This window comes from Callospermophilus lateralis, chromosome 3 (genome assembly GCF_048772815.1).
Source record: "Callospermophilus lateralis isolate mCalLat2 chromosome 3, mCalLat2.hap1, whole genome shotgun sequence".
Taxonomy (NCBI): domain Eukaryota; kingdom Metazoa; phylum Chordata; class Mammalia; order Rodentia; family Sciuridae; genus Callospermophilus; species Callospermophilus lateralis.
The window spans coordinates 108,805,045-108,830,513 of NC_135307.1; the positions used below are offsets into that span (position 1 = coordinate 108,805,045).

Sequence of the window (25,469 nt, forward strand, 5' to 3'; positions counted from 1 at the left end):
GGCTTCTCTCACAATTTTGTAATAGTTTAATGAATGGAATAACTATCAAGCCACTGGTTATAAAACTCTTATGGGCAGATGCTGTGGGAGTATAAATCCAGAGCAAAGGGAACAAAGTGATTCAGTGCCTTAGCAGAAGATCTGGTCCATAAATAATAGATATTAAGTCTATATTGAATTAATGAGTGATAAATGAATCTGTCCACATCTATTCTTAAAACTGTATTTCTTAAATTCCACATCCCTAACCCTCACTTTAGTAATAGCAGTAAGGAGACCTAAGCTATGGATATACCTATACATGTTAAAAGTCCTTGTTAGTGTCGTAGTGATAATTTAAAAATTTTTTTTTAGTTGTTGATAGACCTTTATTTACTTGTGGTGCTGAGAATCAAACCCAAGGCCTCACATGCTAGGCAAGTGCTCTACCACTCTAATAATTTTTAACTTGACTATTGATACTTTAAAAAAACCTCTGTGGACCTGTTTTTTTTTGTTGTTGTTGTTTTGTTACATATCTCCTTTTATCACAGTGTAAAAATGGGAATGTTTGATTGTTTTCCTTAGAAAAGGACCACATAGTCTTGTTTGTATCCTCAGTTGTTGCATAACACATGGCAGCACATTGTCCATTCTCTAACTTCATCAAGGAACATTTAATGCCTGTGAATTCCAGCTGTCTTGTAATGCACAACTGCAGGCAGCAAATTGTGGACCCAGGCAGGCCACAGAGCAGGTGGACCTGGTATACAGAGCCCTAAGAATTTGCAGCTGTCAGCTGGAGTCTGCCAGATGGTTCCCATAGCACCTATTCTTGTGAGAATCTCACTGAAAGACTGGAATGTTCAGAAAATATGCTGTGAACACCAAACAAAGTAAATAAATGGCCAGTTGGCTCTCAGAATTGCCCAAATCCATGTTCTGTCCCTTCTAACTGATCTTGTGACAGGATAATATTTTTAAAAACATCAACAAAGCAATCCTAGATATCTCTCTATACATGAATATACATATGTGAATGAATTTTTATAACCTTTGAGAAAGATATACACCAAACAGTATAGTGTTCATCCTTAAGGAGGAACTGGGGATGGAGAGGGTGGTAAAGAAGAGCTTTTACCAGAGATTTAGTATTTGAGTTTATATAAAAATATATTTGTATATTATTTGTGTGATCAAAATAATTAAAAGCAACTCTATTTGTGACTCTGCTGCTCTGAATCCTTCAGTAGCTCCCCACTGCATTCAAGCTGATATCCCAGGTACATAGACTTAAGCAGGTCTGGGTCTCTGCTTGGCTGGCTGTGAGCCCAGTGTGCTTTAGCTATATCAACTACTTGAAGGACTCCCAATACCTCCTGATGCCTTAGGCCTTTGGACTTTTCTTTTTTTTTTTTTTTTAATATTTTTTAATTGTCAATCGACCACAACCTCAGATAAAGCCTCTGGACTTCTTATAAAACTCTTCCCTCCACCTAGAATGCCTCCCTCCATTGGACCCATTAAAGTGAATACTCCTCTTTTGCCCCCAGAAAACCAAGGTGTGTACAAAGTGACAGAGAAACACAACACTTGATTTTTCAGACTAATACCAATCCTTAGAATACCATTATTTTAAAGTTTCCCAGGGTACAACTGACTGCAGTGTTACATACCAAATTATGCTGAGTCCCCAGATTGAAAATGAATTCTGTTTCCTCATTGCCAGATCAATTCTGTGTCAGATGTATGCTGCACTGGGTGCTAGGACTAGCATGGAGTGGATATTCTGAAACTGCCTGAGAAGGATGCTGCTTGGCTATTCTATAGCTTGCAACCTAGAGACCTTATCAAACAAATTATATTCAGTTATTTGTAATTAACAATTTATTAGTTGCCCTCTGGGAGTTAAGAAACATGAATTATATCCTTGGACAAAGATTTGTTTTGCTTCTCTTAAAAGGTTGGAGTAAATTATCTCTAAGTTCTTTCCAACTCCAAGATATTAGGTTCAATAAATTTAAGAGAGTGATATTAAAGGATAACCCCCCACCTTGGTGATAGTAGGCATGAAACTCGGGGCTTTGAGCAAACTCTCTAAAACTGAGCTACATCCATTGCCCTCGCAATTATTCTCAAGTACTCATTTTTTGCTCAGAAATGTTTTTATTTCCTGAACCACATGAAGATTCCTTTTTAAAACAAAATCTTCTATAGTCTTCAGACTTCAAATTCTGATGTTGTCACTAGCTAACTGTTGTAGGACCCCCGTTTCATCATCTTGAAGATTAAATTTTGGATACTAGATTCTTGTCCGCTCTAAAGTGCTTTTCCTCCCTATAGGCATCCCCAAGCAGTTGCTGCCACCCAGAGGAGAAAATATTGTTCAGGCCCCCAAAAAGAGATTATACAGGCCTAGACTGTGCTGATGCATTTAGTCAGGGATCTTGAGAAAAACAAGACAGAGTATAAAGAATTGGATCATGTGATTATGGAGGCTGACAAGTCCCAAACTCTGAAGTAAACATGCTGGAAATTGAAGGTTGGTAGGCTCCCATCCCAGCAAGTGTGAATGTTTCAGCTAGCTCAAGTCCAAAGGCAGGAAAAAACGCTGATATTTCAATTTGAAGGATGTCAGAGAAGAGGAATTCCTCTTAGCTTTTTTGTCTTCAACTAACTGGATAGGCTCACCCACAATAGGTGGAAAATCTGCTTTACTCAGTTTACCCATTCAAATATTAATCTCATCCAGAAACACCCTCATACGTGCTCAGAATGTTACACACTCTGTGGCCTAGTAGAGTTGACACATATTAACTGTACAAGGTGATGACAAAAGCTATCATTTGAGTGCCTACTATGTTCCAGGCACTTCCCTGGGCATCTTCCATATACATCCCTATTCTGCAAGGCAGGTCTTAACCGTATTTTTTTCTTATATATTTATTTATTGAGATGGATCTTGCTATGCTACATAGGTTGGCTTGAATTCATGGGCTAAAGTGATCCTCCTATTCCCAAGCTCATATTTTTTTCCCACTTTCTTTTTTTTTTATCTAATTAGTTATACATGATAGCAGAATGCATTTTGATTCAGTGTACACAAATGGAGCACAATTTTTCATTTCTCTGGTTGTACTAAACCAAATTTTTAAACTGAGAAATCAGTTTTAAAAATTTAAGTAAATTGTCCTAAGTCATTCAACTGGTACTGAGCAACTGAATTCAGTTTGGAGTCTGATGCAAAGCATGTTTTTTTTTTTTTTTTTTTTTTTCACAACAAGAACCAAAATAGAAGCATCTTGTGTAAGGAGGTGATGTGTTTGTAAATCTATTCTTTGACCCAGAGATTAGAATAGGCTATGTTCTACCTTCCTAGGAGGACTCTGAACCTAGGAGTTAACATGTGACAAATCCATGTGCACTTGTCAAGCTAGTTAAAACTATTACTGTTGCAGCTGGAGATGTAGCTCAGTTGGTAGAGTGCTCACCTTACATGCACAAGGCCCTGGTTTAATTCCTGGGCACCACACACACACACACACAAAAAAAAAAAATAAATAAATAAATAAAATTAAAAAAAGACTATTGCTGTTTTAGCATAAAGATTATTTTGTGTGAGAAAATGCAGTCTGATATTCAGAGATTTGGATTTAAGATCTGGAGTGGAGCTCAAGGAGCTGCTCCAGGTGACTCTGGTTCAAATGAGAAATCCTGCTCAATCACATTGGGTTGTGGTTTCTTTAGGGGCCTGAACAAAGAATAAATCATATGGTTTCCTGAGGCCCACTTGGGATGTACATTGTTTGTTTCTTTCTTTTCTGTGGTATTGGGGATTGAACTCAGGGCTTCACACACAGTAGGCAAGCACTCCATCAATGGGCTACTTCCCCAGACCCTAAGAGCGTTTCTATACCTGGTGTTAATCCTAGAGTCTCAAGAGGGGCTTGAGGGTCCCTGAATGAGAAACTGCATTTTGTATGATGGATCTCACCTCAAGATTTCAAATGTATGAAAAAAGTATTTCATTTAGTTTTAAGTCTTACAACATTGCCACTCATGATGATCAACTTCCACAGCTCCCTCCTCCATAATGGGCTGTTTTTTATGCAGTGTGAAATTAGTGGTCTATGGAGGTAAGCCTTTACTTGAATAGATGAAGAACTAGAAGTGGTATGGTACAAAAGGTTCTTTGAAGCAAGGGTAATGGTAATTGACAAAACAATCAGATAGGCTCTGCCCAGAGCATGCAGTGGCAGATGGCGAACCTTAATCAGTAGGTAGTAAGAGATCAGAACCACTAAGCAGAGAACACACATGCCATCAGGGGAACTATGGGGAACAGAGGGTAGGGGCCAACTCCATTGCTGCCCTACTCCTAATGGCTTTCTAGTCTTTGCCTCCTTGCAGCTATAGCAGTTACTTACTGTTGTAATAAATGTAACCCCACTCTGCCCGGTCTTAATGATGTATTAAGAAACATTCTTTGCAACCAATAGTTAAAATGCATACTTCAAGATTCTTGGCTTCGGGGGGCGGGGGGTTCAGTGAGGTTTCCCCACTCCCCGTGGCCAGTGTCTGAGTAGGCACTCTACTATAATTTGGATTTGGAAATGTCCTTCAAAGGCCCATGCAATGAAGGTTTGGTCCCCAGCCTATGGCACTACTGGGCGATGGCAGAAAGAACCTTGAGGAGGTGGGGCTTACTTGGAGGAAGTTAAGTCACTGAGAGCATGCCCTTGGAGGGGGTATTGGTATTCCACCTTGTCCCTCTACTTCATAGCCTCCATGAGGTGAAGTTTCCTCTACCACACACTCCCATCATGATGGCTGTGCTGCCACAGGACCAAAAGCAATGGATCAACTGGCTATTAATTGAAATCTCTGAAACCAGGAAACAAATCTTTCCTCCTTATAAATTATTTATTTTAGGTATTCTGTCATAGTGACAGAAAGTTAGGTAGCACATCTCCTTGCAGAAAAACACACCCAGGAGCTCCCAGAGGACACGATCTTCAGTCTCTACGAACTCTAATACAAGCATAGTCCCTGCAGGGAATAAGTGCCCAATACATATTAACTGAGAAACACCATATTTTTTTTCACAGTCTCTCATTGTTTTTTAAGTTGCTGAGGTTGGACTTGAACTTGCAATCCTCCTGCCTCAGTTTCCCCAGTCACTGGGAGTGTACCACTGACAAATAACAAGGGCTAATAAATGGCAGAGCCCAATCTCCATAAAGACACAATAAAGTTCACTGACTTCCACAGGAAAAATCTTTTTAAATTTCCACCCATGCTTACAACTACTGTTGTGATTCAGATCCTCTTGCCCAGGTTTCACCCTCAATCTCTCACACTGCTACCAAAGTTAATCCAAAATATAAATCTGGATATGTCACTACTCCCAAATTAATCTATCACAAGACAAGGTCCCAAATATGGGACCTTAGTATTCAAAGCCCTCCTTATTTGGCCTTAGCTTGCTTTCCAGTCTATATATCTATATCACTATATTCCATTCATGTCAATTCTTGAAATTTTTCAAAACAATGTGCTGTTTTGTGTTTAACTTGCCATTTGTTTTCCCTCCAAAATGATCCATATTAGTTTCTTCCCAGCCAGCTTTTATAATAAGTATATAACTGGCTCATACATGCAAGAGAATGTGTAAGAAATATGTGATTTCAAGAATGATAATAAAAGAGCAATCATGCTTCCACAACCAGCCAAAGCCTCACATTAATAAAGCCCCCTTTAAGATAAGTCTCTGCACATGCTAGGATACCCTTCCAGGCATCATGTTGCATAGTGAACCTCAGTTTATCTCCCCTGGAAAACTTCCATTGACTTCCCTGAGGACAGGCAGTGCTTCTATTATATCTTCACTATGGCATTTATAACTGTTTTACATACACTTACATGTTTGTGCCCCCAACGGATTTAAGTTTCCAAATAATATAGAGACTAGTTATACTTTAAATGTTTAGTTAATAGAATGTCACCACCCAGTTTGCCTGGGAGGGTCCTGGCTTATGTCTGTTGTGCTGGTATAATTTTTTTTAAATATTTTTTTAAAGAGAGAGAATTTTTTCAATATTTATTTTTTAGTTTTCGGCGGACACAACATCTTTGTATGTGGTGCTGAGGATCGAACCCGGGCTGCACGCATGCCAGGTGAGGGAGCTACCGCTTGAGCCACATCCCCAGCCCCTGGTGTAATTATTATAAGTGCTTCCTTCCACTCATGAAAGTGTTCTAATTTAGATGACCAATCATATGATCAACCTATCAACAAACTCTACTGAATGAATAAGTTAATCAGTGAATGAAGAAAAACTTTAGCTGATAGAATCTAGGCAGAAAAAAACTGATATGTGAAGATTCTCAAGTGGCCCCCAATGGGGCCACTGTACCTGTATGTCCTTTGGAAGTGCGTGCCTTTCCTGGAGACAGAAAATGGATTTGCAGAATAGATGCTCAGTAATCTTTATTGCAAATCAGTTGAAAAATGTTAGCATCTTCCTACTTCAAGAAAATGCTGATTTAAAATGAGATTTTAGCCAGGCATGGGTGTGCATGTCTGTAATCTGGCTACCTGGGAGGCTAACACAGGAGAACTAAGTTTGAGGTCAGCCAGGGAGACTATCAAGACCCTGCCTCAAAATAAAAAAGGGTTGGGTTGTAGATCATTGTGAGATTGCTTGCCTAGCATGCATAAGGCCGTGAGTTCAATTCCTAGTACCATACACACACAAAAGTGAATTTATAGTACAAAGCAACAGGGCAGAGGTTATTAAATATTATCTAGGTTTGCTACTTGATGAGCCCTAGCTGGAAGTGGAAATTAAAGAGCTGTTTTTTGCTACCTAATGAAGCTTAGAAATGTAGATTAAAAATTCCCAGAAATATAGTGCGCAGGGACACACAATTTTAAAAATGCACTATTTTAAAAGAACCTCTCTTCAGAATATATACATACCAGTCAGTTGCCCTTGCTCATGGGAAAAGATATATCTCCCAGAGTCTGACATTATAAATACAAAATTTATTTAAACTTCTTTTGTTATTAAAGTAGAAAAAGCTGCTTTTAACTATTATTACACAAAAAATGTGGAAAGTGAGGCAATCCATCATTTTGATAATAATCTTTGAAAGTCAAAATAATTCCTTGTAAACAAGCCTTTTAATAAATTACAAATATGCAATAGGTTCTTGTCCATCTTCTTCCTAATTACTTAATGCACTGTTGCATAGCAACAACTTGTTTTCCGGCTTCTTCTTTGTTGGAAGTCTGAGTGTCTTAAATTTGCAATGGTTTGGTTGAACTTGGGAATTTTTCTGGTACCAGGGGTGCAAATATCCATTGTAGAAATCAGTTGCTGTTAATGTTTTCTTAAGCATTACCGATCGAACACCAATCCAGCCATCCTAAAGTGCAAAAGGTAAGCAGTGACTAGGCAAGTGGTGGCAAGACTGGAAAACTAAGTAAATTTTAGATTATAACATCTTTTATAATGGAAACAAACTAAAAATATCTACTGAATATATAGCTGTAAATAACACCATACTAAGTAACATACATAATCTGTCTACTTCAAAAGTTTATTATCAAGGAGAGATAACTTACAGACCTGTATAAACCTATTTCAACACACAGGGAATAAAGTAAAAAAAATGTATATTGCCTCAGCAATTTAGCAAGGGACTATGCAACTTAGCAAGGGACTATGCAACTTAGGGAGACCCCGTCTCAAAATTTAAAAAAAGGGGCGGGGGCAACACTTATTGGGTCCTCTCTTGCTCTGCTAGAGCTCTTTTCTGCTTACCTGAATAAATCCTACTCTTTTGTGCTAAAAAAAAAAAGGGGGGGGGGTGATGACTGGGGATATAACTCACTGGTAAAATGCCCCTGAGGTCAATGCCCATTACCAAAAATAAAAACGCAAATCCCATTTTAGGAGTAGAAACTGATGCCCTCAGAAGGTGAGTGATTTTTTTTTTCCCCCCAAGGTAACACAGCTGGTGAGACTCAAATTCCCATGTTCTGAGAGCCTGTTTCTTCTGTGAGAACAAACTATAATAATGAAACAATATATACATAACTGGGTCAAGGACAGCAAGACATATTCCCAATAAGCAAGTCATATTCTCCTGTTTGAGGAGAAGGTAAAGAGAGATGAAGAGAGGTTGATGGAAGACTTCTGTATCTATAGTTTGGGTGGGTTACATCATTCTAGCACACAATTTAAGCTTCCCTTCTTTTTTATTATTTTTTATTGGTGCATAATAATTATACAGAATAGTGGGTTTCATTGAGGCATGTCTATACATGCACATGACATAATTTGATCAACTTAAATCCCCAGTATCTCCCTTTCCAACTCCCCCAAGTCTCCTTTCTGTACCCAACTGATTTCCCTTTATTTTCATGAGATTCCCTTTTTTTCTTTTTCTTTTTAACTTCCCTTTTCTTCTTTTCTAGAGAAAACATATGACCCTTGACTTTTTGAGTCTAGCTTACTTTGCTTATGTTGCATCCAATTTTCCATAGAGGACATAATTTTATTCTTCTTTATGGCTGAATAAAACTTCATCTGTGTGAGTGTTATGTGTATCACATTATTTTTATCCATTCATCTGACATCTGTTAATGCCCCTTTCTTGAGTGTGTAACATCTTACATAAATACCATTTGACAAAAAATATGGAATGCTTTTCAGTGGAACACACCATTGTCTTATAAAATAATGGTTCTAGTTGGGCATGGTGGCACAAGCCTGTAAATCCCAACAACAGGTAGGGACACTAAGGCAGGAGGATCCCAAGTTCTAGGACAGCCTTAGCAACTCAGCAAGGACCTAAACAACTTAGCAAGACCCTGCCTCAAAATAAAAAATAAAAATAAAAAGCGCACTGGGTCCAATCCCCAGCACCAAATTAATTAATTAATTGAATTTAAAAATAAAAAATAAAGAGAGCTAGTAGAGTGGCCCTGGATTCAACCCAGTATCAGAGGAAAAAAGAAAGCAATCATTATGGAATATTCTTCATTGAGAATGCCTTGGCAATCTTCACTGCTTTGAAAAATTTATGCTTAGAGATTTTACTATTAAGAAAATTAGATTGTCCAATATGATTGGTAGGCAGTTAAGTGAAATCCTAACTAAGATGATAAATGATACAAACATAAATTCAGTAAAACAAATATGGTAATTTGAAACCAATGGAAAACATACCTTGCAATTAACTAGCAATATTTTTGACTGTTTGTGGTATATTATTGATCCTGGAGTAAGAGTCTGTCTTGTTAGTTTTGCATCTAAAGAATGGGCAGGGGGAAAGATATGAGACACAAAGAGAGGAAAAAGTAATTATATAACTTTTTGATACTTCTTAAAAATAAAAAAAACTACCTCGGGAGGCAGTACTAATACTGGAGAGGACACATTTCCTGATGCACTGGCTTTATAATATAAATACAGTGTTCTGTGTACATCACAAACCCAAAGAAAAGCTTCCTGTACCCATAAGAAGCTCCAAGTTATTTACTCAGCCTCCTGGTGATCACCTAAAAGTTCTATGTTGTAATTTTAGGGGAATAACTACCCACCAGGGGAGAAATACAGGATCCTTAGGATTTACACTGGCCCTTCCATCCCCACCCAAACCAGTCCCCATTCTTAGGTTCCTGGAGAACTCCAACTACCTTTAGATTAGACCATTGAGGACACTGATGGGCTTAAGAATAGATCTGTGGTGTGAAATGCTACACCCTGGCCTAGATTCTCACTGAGCTGCCCAGATATTTTCATTATGATATTTATCAGAATAAAATTAATCAAGTAATTTTGCAGCCCTGGAAGACCTTAATTTAGGAAGTCACAGAGCTTAAAATGGGAAAGGAACACTGCTCTACTTCCCAGGTTCTTGTGATGAAAAAAATACATGTGAATGAACACTGCAAAGAATAAAACATAAGGAGATGTAAAGTATTATCATTATTGAACTGAAACAAATTATAAAAATCCTTACTTTCAATAAATGTGAACTGTGCTAAAAACAGACACATTTTCAAATAGATTATAAAAGAAAAAAAAATTTATAATCAAAAGTTGGTACCAGCAAGGACTAAATTGTTAACTTCTACCAAATCCAGAAGTTTAATGGTGTTCTCCATCCAGAGTGTCTGCAACGGAATCTGAAATTAAAATTAAAGGAAAAAAAAGAGAGGGGGGGGGGGGAATTAAAGGAATGATAAATACACTCAACCTCCAAACCTGCTGCAACTACAGTTTTGATAGTCTAGTCTGATTTTTCTCCTATGTACAGAGGAATCGGGGAATCAGTCACTAAATATTATGGAACAGAACACAAATGCAACTCTTTACAATTAAACATTTATGCTTATGAAAGAGGCAAGCATTACATCACTTGTTAAAAAAAATTAGAAATTGACAGTATTCTGTATTTTAACCCCATAGGTAACCACTGTTAATAGTCTGATGTGTTTCCCTGTATTTTTTCTACAAATATTACCATTACAAAAATCTAAAAAATACTGTTTTATAAGCAACTTGTTTCATTAGCACATACTGATCTATTTCACCTTGCATACGCAACACAATATCTCATTTTATGCATGTAACATAAGTATACAACCAATACCTTTATGATATTTCAGTTATTCCCAATTTTAAAATTATAAAATATAATAAAAATCCTTATTGACATATCTTTGAGCACATATATTTCTGCAGAATAGTTTGATTTCTTTTTGGTGGTGCTAGGATCAAACCCAAGGCCTTGTGATTTTTTTTTTTTAAAGTCAGATATTCACAATACCTTTGTTGTTTACTATTTATTTACTTACTTTTACTTGGTGCTGGGGATCAAACCCAGTGCCTTACACATGCTAGGCAAGCACTATGCCACTGAGCCCCAGCCCCAGCTCTTGTGATTTTTATTATAAAGCTCTCTCTCAAGCAGCAACATTTTTGGTTTGGGATTTTGTTGTTGTTTGTTTGTTTTGTTTTGATACCAGGGATTGAATCCAGGGACACTTAACCACTGAGCCACATCCCTTGCCCTTTTAATTAATTTATTATTTTGAGACAGGGTCTTGCTAGGTGGCTTAGGGCCACTTCAAGTTGCTGAGGCTGGCTTTGAACTTGCAATTCTCCTGCCTCAACCTCCTGAGCCATTGACTTTTTTTGTTTTGCTTTTTTAAATGATGTGTTTGGATTAAAGGGCATCAACATTGTCTGGGGATTACACATCAATCCTGCTTGCTTCTCACCTCACTTTATGCTAATCTCTACCTTGATGGCTCTGTATCAGCCACACCAGTCTCATTTCCATCCTTCAAACACATCCAGGTCTTTCTAACCTCAGGGTTGGTTGGTTGGTTGGTTTTGATAGCTTTATTGCGACATAATTCACATAACACACAAGTCATCCTTTTTTTTTTTTTTTTTTTTGCAGTTGGGGGATTGAACCTAGGGCCTCATGCATGCTAGGCAAGTGCTCTACCACTGAGTTACACTCCCAGCCCCCAAATTCACTTTTTTTTTTTTTTATATTTATTTTTTAGTTTTCGGCGGACACAACATCTTTGTTTGTACGTGGTGCTGAGGATCGAACCCAGGCCGCACGCATGCCAGGCGAGTGCGCTAACGCTTGAGCCACATCCCTAGCCCCCCAAATTCACTCTTTTAAAGCATATAATTCAGTGGTGTTCAGGTTCACAGAATTGTCAACCATGGCACCAATTTTTTCACCACCAGCCTGACCCCTAAAAAGCCTACCATTAGCAAACACTCCCCATCACCCTCTCCCTTCAGGCACTGGATTTGCTTATTCTGGACATTTCATATAAATGGAACAAAACAATATATGATCTTTTGTGACTGGCTTCTTTTATTTGGCATAATGTTTTCAAAGTTTATACATGTTGTACCATATGGTTATGACTATGGCTGAGTAATATTCCATCTATAGATAAACTATATTTTATTTATGTACCCATCATTTGTTGGACATTTGGGTCATTTACATTTTGTCTATTCCAAATAATGTTGCAAGTTTTTGTGTGGCCTTGCTTTCAAGTTTTTCTTGCTTTCAAGTAGTTCTGAGGATTGAGCCCAATGCCTCACATGTGCAAGGCAAGTGCTCTACTACTGAGCCACAACCCAGCCCCTCAAAATTCATTCTTTTGATTATAAACATTTAGCACCATGTCCAAAACTTGTTTCTATTAGATTATTTTGACATTCTTGTTAAAAAAAAAAAAAAATCAATTGCCCATAAATGTTGATTCTATTCCACTAAGCTATAGCTAATACCATGCTGTTTGATTGCTGTTGCTTTATAGTAAGTTTTGAAATCAGGAAGTGCAAGTTCTCTGCCTCTCTGCCACCCCACAAAGTTGATTTAATGGGCCCTTTGCAATTCCTTGTGAATTTTAGGGTCAGCTTGTCAACTTCTGCAAAGAAGCCGTTTTGTTATGATAGGAACATTGTCTTGTTAAACTACCTTATAAGTGAACAACAACAAAAAAATGACAACTGCTGTTTGGATTAGTGAGGCTGAGAAGCTGTCAATGTATTTACTTACATTTTTATTTATTTCACTATACATTACCTATTTATGCCCTTAACCCATATTTGAAAAAACTGGGTTGTTTATCTCTTACTAGTTTATGAACACCTTTTACATATTTAGAGAATTAGCCTTTTAATTCTTGTATGTGTTATGAATATTTTCAGTTTGCTGACTTTGAGCTACTAATAAGTACAAAATGAAGTTGTGATCCTCACTGAAGAACTTGGCATGCCACAGATACCCAATGGTAGTTCCCATTTTACCCACATTAATATCAGAGGTAGTCCATTAAAAAACACATTCTTGGTAAACTCAGAATTTAAATAATACAAATGGTCATCAAAAGAAAGAAAGGAAAAAAAACAAAAAAAAATTTGTCAGGGAACTGAGAATTTAACTTGGATATTTTAATAAGCTTTGACATTACAACTCCTCTTTGTGTATCACATGTAGAAATCAATGATTTAAAATCTGTTTGTAAAAAATTGGCCAAAGGGAAAAAGATATACTAGAAAGAGCACTGGATTAGGAGTTATAAGACTCAAATCATTTTTTACGAACACCTCTACGTTACTCAACTAATTTTCATTCCCCTTGTCTGTGAAATGGAATTTGGTCATAGGAAACTGCAAAACTGGGGCTGGGATGTGGCTCACCGGTAGAGTGCTCACCTAGCACATGCGAGGCGCTGGGTTCGATCCTCAGCACCACATAAAAATAATAAAGAATAAAATAAAGGCATTTTAAATATTAAAAAAAAGAAACTGCAAAACTTATATTTGAAAGTAATTTATGAATGCTAATGCCTCCATCAAAACTTAAATAATACCTAAAAATAAATTTCAGGTTTTGTAGGTTTAGTTTATAAGATTCATTCTTAAATAAAAAAAACCCAATTAGGTAAAATTGCAGCATGACTTCTCAACTTACTATATTTCCAATGGCACGATAAAGTCTGAATATTTGCTCTGAAGTTTGTTCCTCCCATTTTATACAGCTGGTACCAACAGAAATCTTAGGAGCTACAAGGTAAAGCCAAGAGCAAGAACATACATCAGGTTCAATATTCAAGAATTAATAAATATTGATGCTGAATAACAACAATTTTTGTGTGTTCAAAATTCCCCCACAATATGAAGTAAAAATAAATAAACCAAACCAGCACTAAAAGAAAACACAAGGGGTTGGGGTTGTGGCTCAGAGGAAGAACATTCACCTAGCATGAGGCACTGGGTTCAATCCTCATCACCACATAAAAATAAAGGTATTGTGTCCATCTACAACTTAAAAAAAAAAAAAAAAAAAGTTAAAAAAAACCACAAGTGAACTACTTTATAATATGGGAATAGAAAAGGCTCTTCTAACTAGGACTCAAAGTCCAGAAGCAATTAATGTTTTTTTTGTTTTTTTTTTTTTAACAAGAAAAAGAAATTTTTTTTGTTTTTTTTTTTTTAACAAGAAAAAGAAATGCTATAAGTTAAATCAAAAAACAAATGACAATGGGCTTGGGTTGTGGCTCAGTGGTGGAGCACTTGCCTAGCACATGTGAAGCACTGGGCTTGATCCTCAGCACCACATACAAAAGTAAATAAAAAATAAAGTTATTAAAAGAAAAAAAAACCACAAATGACAAGGCTGAGGACGCAGCTTAGTGGCAGAATAAGTATTTGCAATGACAAACAGAGAATCTGCAGTTTATATCACAAAGGCTAATTTCTGTATTATATAAAGTACTCCTAAAAACTGAGGGGAAAAAAAGACCAAAACCCTGATTGAAAAATGGGCCAAAGGTAATGATACCTCTCAAAAAAAGGAAATGCAAACCGTTCTTACACATATATGAAAAGATCTACTATCTATTTCTCCAGCAACTCAAGAAGCTGAGGCAGGAAGATTGCTAAGTTCAAGACCAGCCTTTGCAATTCAGTGAGGCCCTGAGCAATTTAGCAAGACCCTGTCTCAAAATAAAAAGGGCTGGAGATGTAATTCAGTGGTAGAGCATCCCTGGGTTCAATACTCAGTATCCCCTGACCAAAAAAAAAAAAGAGAGAGAGAGAGAGAGAGAGATTTTCAGCATTACTCATACGAATAATGGACATTAAACTACTCCAAGATACAATTTCTCACCTACTGGATTAGGAAGCACAACGCACATTAAATTATTTAGAATAATAGTATTTAAATAGCAAAAAACTGAAAACAACCCATCAATAGGGACTCCACTGAATAATTATGATATATCCACACAATTGAGAATTACGTTGCCATAAAAAAGAAAGAGGCGGGCTATAGATGTAGCTCAGTGGTAAAGCACTTGCCTAGCAAGAACAAGGCCCTAGGTTCAATCCCCACTACCACAAAAAAAAAAAAAAAAAAAAAAAAAGAAAGAAAGAAAGAAAGTTCTCATAATAGCTAGTGGTCTCTACAACACATTATTAAGTAAAAGGAAAATAACAAAATAACAATATATATATATTTTTTGCTTATTTTGACAGAAGTAAAAACTGGAAGACTGAAGAAACTTGGTTTACACTGGAAAGCTCTGGTAGTCACCATTCCAATGATCAACTATTAATAAAAATAATTCTCTATAGATGGACAGAATAGAATTGGATGAGATGGGGATGAAAGGGGAACTTCTGAGCATAAGTTTATAAATTGTTTTTATAATAATTTTTTTTATTCTTTATTTCCCCCAGGACTGAGAATTGAAACCAGGGTGCTCTACCACTGAGCTACCTCCACAGCCCTTTTTATTTTTTATTTTTAAGTCAGGGTCTTGCTTAGTTGACAGTTTGGCTTTGAACCTGCAATCCTATTGCTTTAGCCTCTGGTATACTAGGATTACATTTGTGTATGCCACTGTGCCAGGCCTAAATTATTTAATTTTTGAATCACGTAAATATTTAACATTTTCAAAAACCAAAATTTAATCACAAAGAGAAATAAAGCAACTCCTAAAACTGAAAACAAACTGAATAAACAAACCCTAGTAGTCAAAGTAGATAATAAAATATGTGGAAAAAAACAATCATCTCCAGCAAGTCTTAAACATAGTAATCTGACTGTACATCTTAGTAGGATATAGTCTAAGGACAAAGAAAAAAATTACAAGAAATCTTAAATCTTAGTAATTGCACTGTTAGTAGTAATATTAGTATTATAATATTGGAACTATTAAACACATAACAAATAAGTAGGGGAACTTGCACAGTGCAAAAGTATCACCCCGGAGATTATCTGTTAATTGCAGAAGGAAAAATACATTGTTACACTGTAAAGATCTGGTGGTCACCATTCTAATCAATGATCAAAGTTAGCGTTTCTATGCTTTCTCTTAGCTTTCTTTTCATGCAACATGATATCATGACTTGCCAAAGTGATACCTAAGGTTGGAGGGGACAAAAGAAAGATTTTGCTGAGTATATTCTTTTGAATGGTTTTAACTTCTGAATCAGGTGTATATTTTACATATTCAAAAATAAAAATTTAATCATAAAAAAAAGTAAAAAGCAATACCTAAGCTAGCACAAATGTTATTGAAATACAGTACCATCTATGAAATACTTTTTAAAAACTTCAAATCTGAATCTAGCCAAACCTTTAGAACTTCTAATTTATGTGAAATATAAGGGATATAAACGATACTAGAAGGAAACAAATCAGATAACTGACTTGGTCTCTTCAAGAAGTTAATGATATAATGGGGGGAAATAGTGGAGAAATCATTTTATTTTATTTATTTATTTTTGGTACCAGGATTGAACTCAGAGGCGTTTAACCACTGAGCCACATACCCCGCCCTTTTCTTTTTTTTAAAACTTTTTTAAAAAAGTATTTATTTTTTAGTTGTAGTTAGACACAATATGTTTATTTTATTTATTTATATGTGGCACTGAGGTTCGAACCCAGGGCCTCACATGTGCTAGATGAGCACTCTAGTGCTAAGCCACAACCCCAACCCAAGCCATCACCCCAGCCCTCTTTTTTTTTTTTTTTAACTTTTAAGACAACATCTCATTGAGTTGCCTAGCGCCTTGCTAAGTTGCTGAACTAGCTTTGTACTTACAATCCTCCAGCCTTATCCTGAGCTGCTGGGATTACAACTGTGCCCAGTCTGGAGAAATTATTTTAAAGAGACAAAAGAGATATAACAACTAATAACTGGATCCTAAAGTTCTTTCTTTTTTAATTAAATAAAAAATCTCCCCTGGGTTCAATCCACAGCACTGCAAAAACCAACCAAAAAAAAATTACATTTATTTGATTGAGGCCTAATTAGGACTGAAATTGGTGAAAAGAGATTTGAACAGTCTTGTGTTCCCTGGATCCTTATTGAAAAGAAAAAAAAGCTATAAAATACATTTTAGTAATTATTTTTCTAAAGAAATGCATAGTAAAATACTTAGAGATAAAAGGTCATTTTTCACACTTGCAAATGAATAAGCAAAATTTAAATACACACACTAAATATATACACAGAAGGAAAATATGGTCATATATTAATAATTTATTGGGATAAATTGATATTCATTATACTAGTTTTTAAATTTATTGCTACATTTAATATTTTTCAAAATAAAATTGTAAAAGTTGAATCCTTCATGAGACTATATGCTAAGAGGGAGAGGTGGAGCTTACCAACCATTCTTTGGAAAAGGACATACAAGTGGGCACTCACCCTTGTCAAAATGAAAGGAAAAGTATAGCAAAAAGCCAGTATTCAGATATCATCAGGACAAACAAAACCTTACACAAGATGTGAAGTCTCTGCAGCCTCACTCACCTTGTGTCACTCCCTCAGCAGGCTGCTGCTTTCCATTTTTCAGACTTTCAGGCAAATTTTTCAAAACTGAAATAAGCTACAAAGAGAGCACATGATATATTCAAGATGCACAGAAAAGCAAAGCAGAAAAATCTTGTAGTTCAGCACCACGAAATTACCTATAATGTTAGCTGGGTGGCTTCAGGTAGTAAATTGGCTTAAGCTGTGTGAGGATGCAAGTTGACTTCAGTGGAGTTTTGGTGGAACTCCTCTCGATGAAGTGTAAGGCATTGATTTGTTTCCAGATAATTTGGGGCTTTCCCTGGCTGTGCAAGATCTCTGCATAAGGACAGCCTGTGCTCAGCTACCTACATTCTTACCCCACAGAAAGCAGTGGAGCTCTCAGAAAGAATGTACTACCACCTACTGCTGTCTTATTGTGCAGAAGTTATTTAACTTCTCTGTGGCATTCAATGTCATAATCTTTCAATCAATAACAATTGTGCAAAGGTTTCTAGAAAGGGGGAAGAAACAAACAGGGAATCTAAAACAGTTTTGGCACATGAGTTCATGCTCAATAAATGGCAGCTGATATTATCAGATCATTTCCAAGGAAGTGCCAAAATAGGAAGTAACATCTATAGTTGTGGGAAAAAAATATTACACTATATAAAATTAGCTAGTTCAAATGAAAAATGTGAATTTAGTCACTAAGCATTTTTCTAGACCTATGGTTAACAGATTGAACAAGCTACGCAAAGCCACAGAGAGAACAAAGATCATCTATAGAAGGGTGGTCAGCAGAATTTCAGTGCATATAGATGCAAATGACTAGAACCCAGGACAGAGGGAGAGAAAAACTGAGTTACTTAGCAAATGACTGTTAGTTCACTCTGACAGGCAGGCAAGGTACATATATGAGGAAGGAAAAAGAACCTGGGCAGATTAGTGTAAAGGCCTCAGTCCTTGGATGATCATCTGTTTTATTTGAAAGCCTTTTTTAAGAACCCACTCTGCCAATCCACAAAGATTTACATGAGGCCACAAATACGAGGCTACTTTTTAGGAAGCCAGGAAAAGAAAACAATAGAAGCTTAAAATTACAAATCATAAAAGTGTTCTTTCCTCAGAACCACTTGGGAGACCTACTGAGTGAGTGAAAAGCAGAGGAAGAACTATAGGAGAACTATACCATGTTGGCTCCTAGTCTTGATAACAGTGCTTCTAGTTCCGTGGCAGTGCTCTTGGGTGGCACAGGGATGGTCTCCTGCTTGAGAATTGGGCCTACATCAAACCTAGGGAAAATCAAAAGTTGATAATGTGACTACTATTTCTTAAGATCAATGTTTGCCTACATAGCACAAAGATAGTTTATTTCAGGCTACAAATTTGACTGTCAGTCATTAGCAGGGTAGAAACATTAATTTGAAAGAAGAGCAAAATATGGCCTGTACTTAGATTTTTTTTTTTTAAAGTAACCATTTCTTTTTTTTAGTTGTCGATGGACCTTTATTTATCTATTTATGGTGCTGAGAATTGAACCCAGTGCCTCACACATGCCAGGCAAGAGCTCTACCACTGAGCCCCAGCCCCAGCCCTTACACAATGTTTTTTATAGAAATCCAGGTGTTCATAATTTATTTCAACTAACAAATTAACAATTTCATAAGGACTTTAAGGGCTTATGTTAAAAATTATGAAACAACAGAAAGGATATAAAAGCAAGGAACTTGGAGAATTGAGCACTGTCCATTCACCCATCCACTCAGGCACCCAAAAGACTGATATTAACATTTAAAATCAGAAAAATCTCAAGAAAAAAAATATGTTCTACCTTTTAGGTCTAATTTGCATAATTGTCACTCCAGTAATCAGGTCTCCGTGAAGCACTGTATGGATTATAGGGGCTGGACCACGCCATCGCGGGAGGCAACTGGGATGAACATTCAATATGCCACTAAATTAGAAAATGCAGAAATTAGTAAGTCAGTAGCTTTACTATTTAGTTACTACTACCTAAACTAATACAATACTGCTCATCCTTAAGCTTTCCCAGAAATTAAAAAAGACCAGAGAGCTAGTCTTGAATCACCTAAAAAAAACATAAGTCACATGTAAGTTCACTCTCTTACCATAAAAAAACCAATGAAACTTAATTAAAAGCAAAGCAAAAACAACCATTCATTATTCCAAAGTGTTCTATAAAAGCTTGTGATATCTGGAAGTTTTAAAATGCATTTATTACAATATAAGAGGAACCCCTCAAACCCTATTGTGCACATCACAGACATAAGAAATTATATTGATAGTTATATTGTTTAATTTCTGTTCATAGAATGCCTAAAGCAAGCTTCCTAAATCCCCATCTAATGATCTGTTCACCTTTGCTGTTTATCCCACTACACCTACCATGCACTGGTGAGTAATTTAAATATTTTACTAATCTATCATTGGTTTGTGTCCGTCAGCACAAGCCTACACTTGAGTGTGTGTATGTGACAGAAAGCCTTATAATTATTCTAAGTCCTACTGTACAGCCCAGTCCCACTCATCCAACAAATATTCACTGGGTACAATCTGTGTGCAGACACTAAGTGCTAGCTAGGGATTTAAGTGTTAGAAACAGAAAAAAACAAAAAACAAAAACTCCTGCCCTTATATGCAAAGAGTGGAAGATAAACAATAAAACACACACACACACACACACACACACACACACACACACACAAACACCACACACACAAAAAAACACTGTAGTTAAAAGTTTGCCAGATGGTGCTTAAGTCTAGGGGAAAAAACAGAGCAGAGAAAGGGATAGGAGTACTGGGTGGGAAATCACAATTGGGGGGGCAGGAATACTGTGGATTAAATCTAGGATATTGCTCATGTACTTTAGCACTTAGTTAAATCTTCAGCTCTTTTTATTTTTTTCAGATAGGATCTCACTAAGTTGCCCGGCTGGCCTCAAACTTGTGATCCTGCCTCAGCCTCTCAAGCAGCTGAGATTACAGGCATGCACCACCATGTGTGGCTTACAATTTCAATAGTGGTCTAAGAAAAGCTTTACCAACAAGACACTTGGGCAAAGACAATGAATAGGTAAGGGAATAAGCCATGCAGATAGTCATGAGTTGCTTAATCAAGGGGATATGTCTTGAGAAACACACTGTGAGGTGATTCTGTTCTGTGAAAATTAGGGCATGTATTCACACAAACTAAGATGGCAATGACATCACTGGGCAATATAACCTTATGGGTAACTATCAAATATGCTGCCATTGACTGAAATGTCGTTATGTGGTGCATGACTATCATACAGGAGAAAAGCTTTCTAGGCAGATGGAACTATAAATACAAAGATCTTAAAAAAGTAAATGCTTAGCACAATAAGGAGGTCAATGTGGATGGAATACAGTGAACCAGAGGAACAGTTCCTAGGTGAGGTCAGACAGCCAGAGGGGACGAAACATGCAGGTCCTCGTAAGCCAACAAAAAATTTTTGCCTTTTATTCTGAATGAAATGCTCAGAGGATTTGAAGCAAAATTACATGATCTGACATGTGCTTTTAAAGGATCACTTTGGTTGCTGGGTTGGTAAAAGACAGAAAGGCCAAGGATAAAGGCAGAGATGACACAGGAGACTATTGCAGTAATGGAGGAAAGTGCAACTAAGAGATGGTTTTGAAGGTAGAGGCAGTAGAATATCCTCATGGACTGAAGGTATCCTGATGCCAGGAGATAGAGAAATCAAGAATGACTCAGGCCCATCCAACTAGAAGGGTAGAGTTGTCTTTACTGAGACAATGATTTCAAAAGGTTTTGGGCATCTTGAACATAAGGTACCTATCAGACATCAAAGCAGAGGTAAAGAGAATGGAATGGGTATTACAGGCCTGGAGTTCCAGGAAAGAGCTGTTCTGGAGGGACAAATTTAGGAGTTGTGTGCACATATAGAGAATTTCCTTTTTCAGTACCTGGGAATGAACCAAGAACTTTGTGCATGCTAGGCAAGCACTCTGTGGCTGAGCTACATCTGCAACTATATATATGGAATTTAAATGAGGTTAGATTAAAGCCCATTGAGTGTGATAAGGAACTCAACACATTTCAACAATTTATGCCAAAATATAGAGTTCAAATTATCAAATTTTAAATACCAGGTCCTTTTATAAAGACCAAAGTCTGTATACTGTATTTCCTTGTAAATAAACTTACTAGGGAAATTTAACAATAAGAGTCTCACTCAAAAGTCGGCCAAAGGAAGCCACTACTCCAACATCGTACTCTCCAGATCCCACATCTGGCCACTCGTGCACTGGAAGCTGAGACTGCACAGCATACTGCTTTACTGGAAGTCCTTTTGGTGATGGTGAAGGCACTGTCACCACCTCCAGTTTTTCAATTAACTCTTCTTCTTTGTTCTCCCTAAATTAAAAAAGATTAGAGAAAAATGTGAGAGCTCTAGGGCCATGGCTCAAAGGTAAGGTACTTCACATACTGTTATTTATTATTATTATTATTAAATTCATGAAGCATTTAGGGCTAAATGATTAAAATGAGTGCAAACAAGAGACTGAATTTTTACTTTTTTATTTTTAATTTTAATCATTTTAAAGAATCAAATGTGGCTACCATTTAGAGAGCATCATTCTAGAGATTTCCTGTGCATACAGAAACATACAATTGGGATATTACACTTACTATTCTGTATTTTGCTTTTTTCCCCCTAATAATACTATATATGTATTATATGAGTCTTTTTAAAAATAATGTTCTAATTGTGGATGGACACAAAACCTTTATTTATTTATTTATTTTCATGTGGTGCTGAGGATCAAACCCAGTGCCTCATACTTGTGAGGCAAGCGCTCTGCCACTGAGCCACAATCCCGCCCATGTGAGTCTTTTTTTTTTTTTTTTTTTTTAATAAAATTGGTTAAATAGCCACATGCTTGTATATGCTCTGAACATGTCTAAAATAAGAAACTGAAAGCAGTGTCTGTCTCTGGAGAGAAGAATTGAAAAATGGGAGACAGGGGACGAAGGAAATGCCTTTTTGCTGTGCATCCTTTTGTACCATAACCACATGCCATTCAAAAAACACAATACTTGTTTTTTGTTTCTGCAGTATTAGGGATCAAACCAGGGCCTTGAGTACTCTAGGCAAACACTCTACCAATAAGTTACATCCCCTTAATTTTTTTTTTTTAATTTTAAATTTGGTTTTAATTGAATTTAATTCAGAAGGTGGGAAAGTATTGAGCACTAAACCCAGGGGCACTTTATCACTGAGTTATATCCCCAACACTTTTTTTTAAAGTTTTATTTTGAGATAGGGTCTGGTTAATTTTCCAAACTTGTGATCCTCCTATCTCAGCCTCCCCAGTAGCTAACATTACAAGCATGTAGCATTGCTCCAAATCCCAAAAGAACAAATTAAAAAATAAACCATGGGGCTGGGGATGTGGCTCAAGCAGTAGCGCGCTAGCCTGGCATGCATGCGGCCCAGGTTCGATCCTCAGCACCACATACAAACAAAGATGTTGTGTCCGCCAAATACTAAAAAATAAATATTAAAATTTTCTCTCTCGCTCGCTCACTCTCTCTTTAAAAAAAAATTCTCTCTCTCTTTAAAAAATAAATAAATAAATAAAAAATAAACCAAATACATCCCATGAACATCATTTTATGGGATCACATGTAGCACTACCTCATTCTTCTTACCTGCTAGAGATTATTCCAGCATACTTACATGCCTTTATTTATGGGTGCTGGGGTTAAAACCCAGAACTTATGAGTTTCACATTGTACCACTGAATACACCCCAGCCTGCAGGGTCTGAATGTTCATTTATTAAACATGTTGAAGAATTAAGAGAAAAAGAATATATACCAGGGCATTAAAAAGAAAGCATACTGCCAAGTGTGGTGGCACACGCTTGTAAACCCAGTGATTCAGAAGGCTGACACAAGAAAAAGGCAGGATCAAAGGCAGCTTGGATAGTTTAGCAAGACCCTATCTCAAAATACAAACTAAACGGGGGGAGGCAGAAGCTCAGGGGTAGAGTGTCCCTGGGTTAAATTCCCAATACCACATACATACACACACACACACAGACATACACACCCCAAAACAAACAAGCTTAGAGTAATGAAGCTGTCAAGTGAAGCATCATCAGAAGGGTCAGTGTCAAATGCATGTGGCAATATGGGAAACAAGATAGGAAGTGTGTGCAACCAGAACATGATGTGAAAGGTGACCAGGGGTGTGTGGAGAGAGGAATACAATAAACAAGGGATTCTATACATACAGAAAGAAGTGATGAAGTGAGATACAGAAATGAGGTGGTGGTGGGGGTATCAGGAAAAAAACAGAATGAAGAAAGAAAAAACACAAACTGGGGAAAGAAAGCAGAACACCCTATATGGTATTGCCACCACACACTATGGAGTTTGGGGAAGGATGAATTTAAAACAATTTCTTCCCCCCAGTAAACAAGATGTTAAATTTCATACATATTAAATGTACTCCTAAGAATTCTAATTTATAAATTTAAAAAATTTAAAAAAATGTTTTGGGGATGTCCTCCTTTCAGGCCCAGAAAAGTGGGTCCTGCTGTGTACTAGGTGGACCAGGGAACAGGAGTGAGACGCAGGTGCACAAAAAGGTGCCAAGCCTGGATATTTAAAAAGAAGAAAGAAAAAAAAAAAGCCCTAAGGATTAGAGGCTACAAATTACATGGCTGGTAGGTAGCAAAATGATTGGAAAGGGGAGAACTCTGAAGTCAGAACTGATTTGGGCTCCAATCAGCTCAGCTGATGACCTTGGGCAATGCCTTAACCTCTCGAGTCCGATATCCGCACACCCAACACCGGCAGGGAGGCGGTAGGCCTGGTCGGAAGTGCTGCAGGAAAAGTGCCTACCACTGGCTCGGCACCGCCGGGTGGCGCTTGGAAAACCGACGGCGCAGGGAGTGTAGACCGGACAGTACTGGGCGCCCAAAGCCTGACCAGCAGGTGTGGCACACCTTCCCAGCGAGCCGAGACGCCGAGATTTGGGCCCATGCCACCAAGGTGCTGCTGCTTTCCACCAAGAGGAATCCAAACACTCCGGAGACAGTCGCACAGGGTCAGCAAGGACGCCTTCAGCGCCAGGCCCCCAGCCCCGGCCCGGGTACCTGGCGGCGTGCAGCGCCCGCAAAGTCTCCTGGGCGAACTGGTCTGTACCGAAGAAGAGCACACGCCAGGGCGGCTTCTCGCGGACTCGGGTGTCCCGGCCGTCCTCCCCGCCGAGGGACCCGCGGAGCCTGGCCAGAATCCGCCACTGCGAGGTCGGCCTGCCGCCCGCGGCGCCATGACCCAACCCTGGTCCCCAGCAGCGCCGCACCAAAATCCTCATAGCCTCTGCTCGCCGCGGCCCACCCCGCGCAGGCGCGTCGGGGCGGAGATAAGCGCTCAGGGCGGGGCCTGGAGGGAACCCGATGGGCTGGGCCTGCAAGCGGCTGGGGGTGGGGCCGGTCTAATTGGAAGCTTGGGGGTCTGTGCTGGAGCTGACCAAAGAATTTGCAGGTTCCATCGTTGTGTTTATATGCACTATTTAGCCAATATCACAAAATAACTCTTTTGGGAACAAATCATGTGCTTTCAGACAATGAAACCTTACTTATTTATTCAATGAGGTATCATTTTCTCAATCATCATAACTAATATTTACTGAGTACTATGTGCCACCCTTTGGCTAAGTATTTAATATCCATTATTTCAGTTAGTCCTCACATTATATGTCCGAGGTGGTTATTTTCCATTTTACTGTACAGAAACTGAGGCTCAGTAAAGTTAAGGACTTATAAGTGCTTAAGGTCTTTCTAGTGTCTAAGGTCTGCACAGCTAGTAAATGGCTGAGCAGGGGTAGGACCCTTATTCCTTTAGCTCCAAAGCCTGTGATCCCAACCATTTGGCTTTCACAGCAATCCTACCTCTGGATTTTGCACCTGAGAAAACAGGTTTGGTAACTTGCCCATAATCACCTTAATGAGTTGAAGGCTTCTGTTTTTCCACCCTGGTATTGGGAATTGAACCCAGGGGAACTCTACCATTAAGCTACATCCCAAGTCCTTCTATTT

General features: G+C 37.8%; 1 protein-coding gene across 1 annotated transcript; it reads right to left on the reverse strand.

The window, feature by feature from the left end:
* Positions 1-6,433: 6,433 nt before the first annotated feature.
* Positions 6,434-24,776, reverse strand: Mtfmt (mitochondrial methionyl-tRNA formyltransferase). Its single transcript, XM_076850947.1, has 9 exons — positions 24,525-24,776; positions 21,563-21,772; positions 19,182-19,304; positions 18,540-18,642; positions 17,369-17,444; positions 13,513-13,604; positions 10,102-10,180; positions 9,219-9,301; positions 6,434-7,410 (listed from the first exon to the last, which is right to left on the reverse strand). Exons 1-9 carry the CDS (start codon positions 24,743-24,745, stop codon positions 7,210-7,212), a joined length of 1,188 nt encoding a protein of 395 aa, XP_076707062.1. The 5' UTR covers positions 24,746-24,776; the 3' UTR covers positions 6,434-7,209.
* Between the last annotated feature and the right edge of the window lie 693 nt (positions 24,777-25,469).

Excerpts from the sequence above, each read along its gene's own strand:
- Mtfmt (XM_076850947.1), bottom strand. The coding sequence starts at position 24,745 with ATGAGGATTTTGGTGCGGCGCTGCTGGGGACCAGGGTTGGGTCATGGC. Across the intron at positions 10,181-13,512 it reads ATCGTGCCATTGGAAATATA|ATTCCGTTGCAGACACTCTG; the intron begins GTAAGTTGAGAA and ends TTTTAATTTCAG. Across the intron at positions 9,302-10,101 it reads TAACAATTTAGTCCTTGCTG|ATGCAAAACTAACAAGACAG; the intron begins GTACCAACTTTT and ends CCCATTCTTTAG.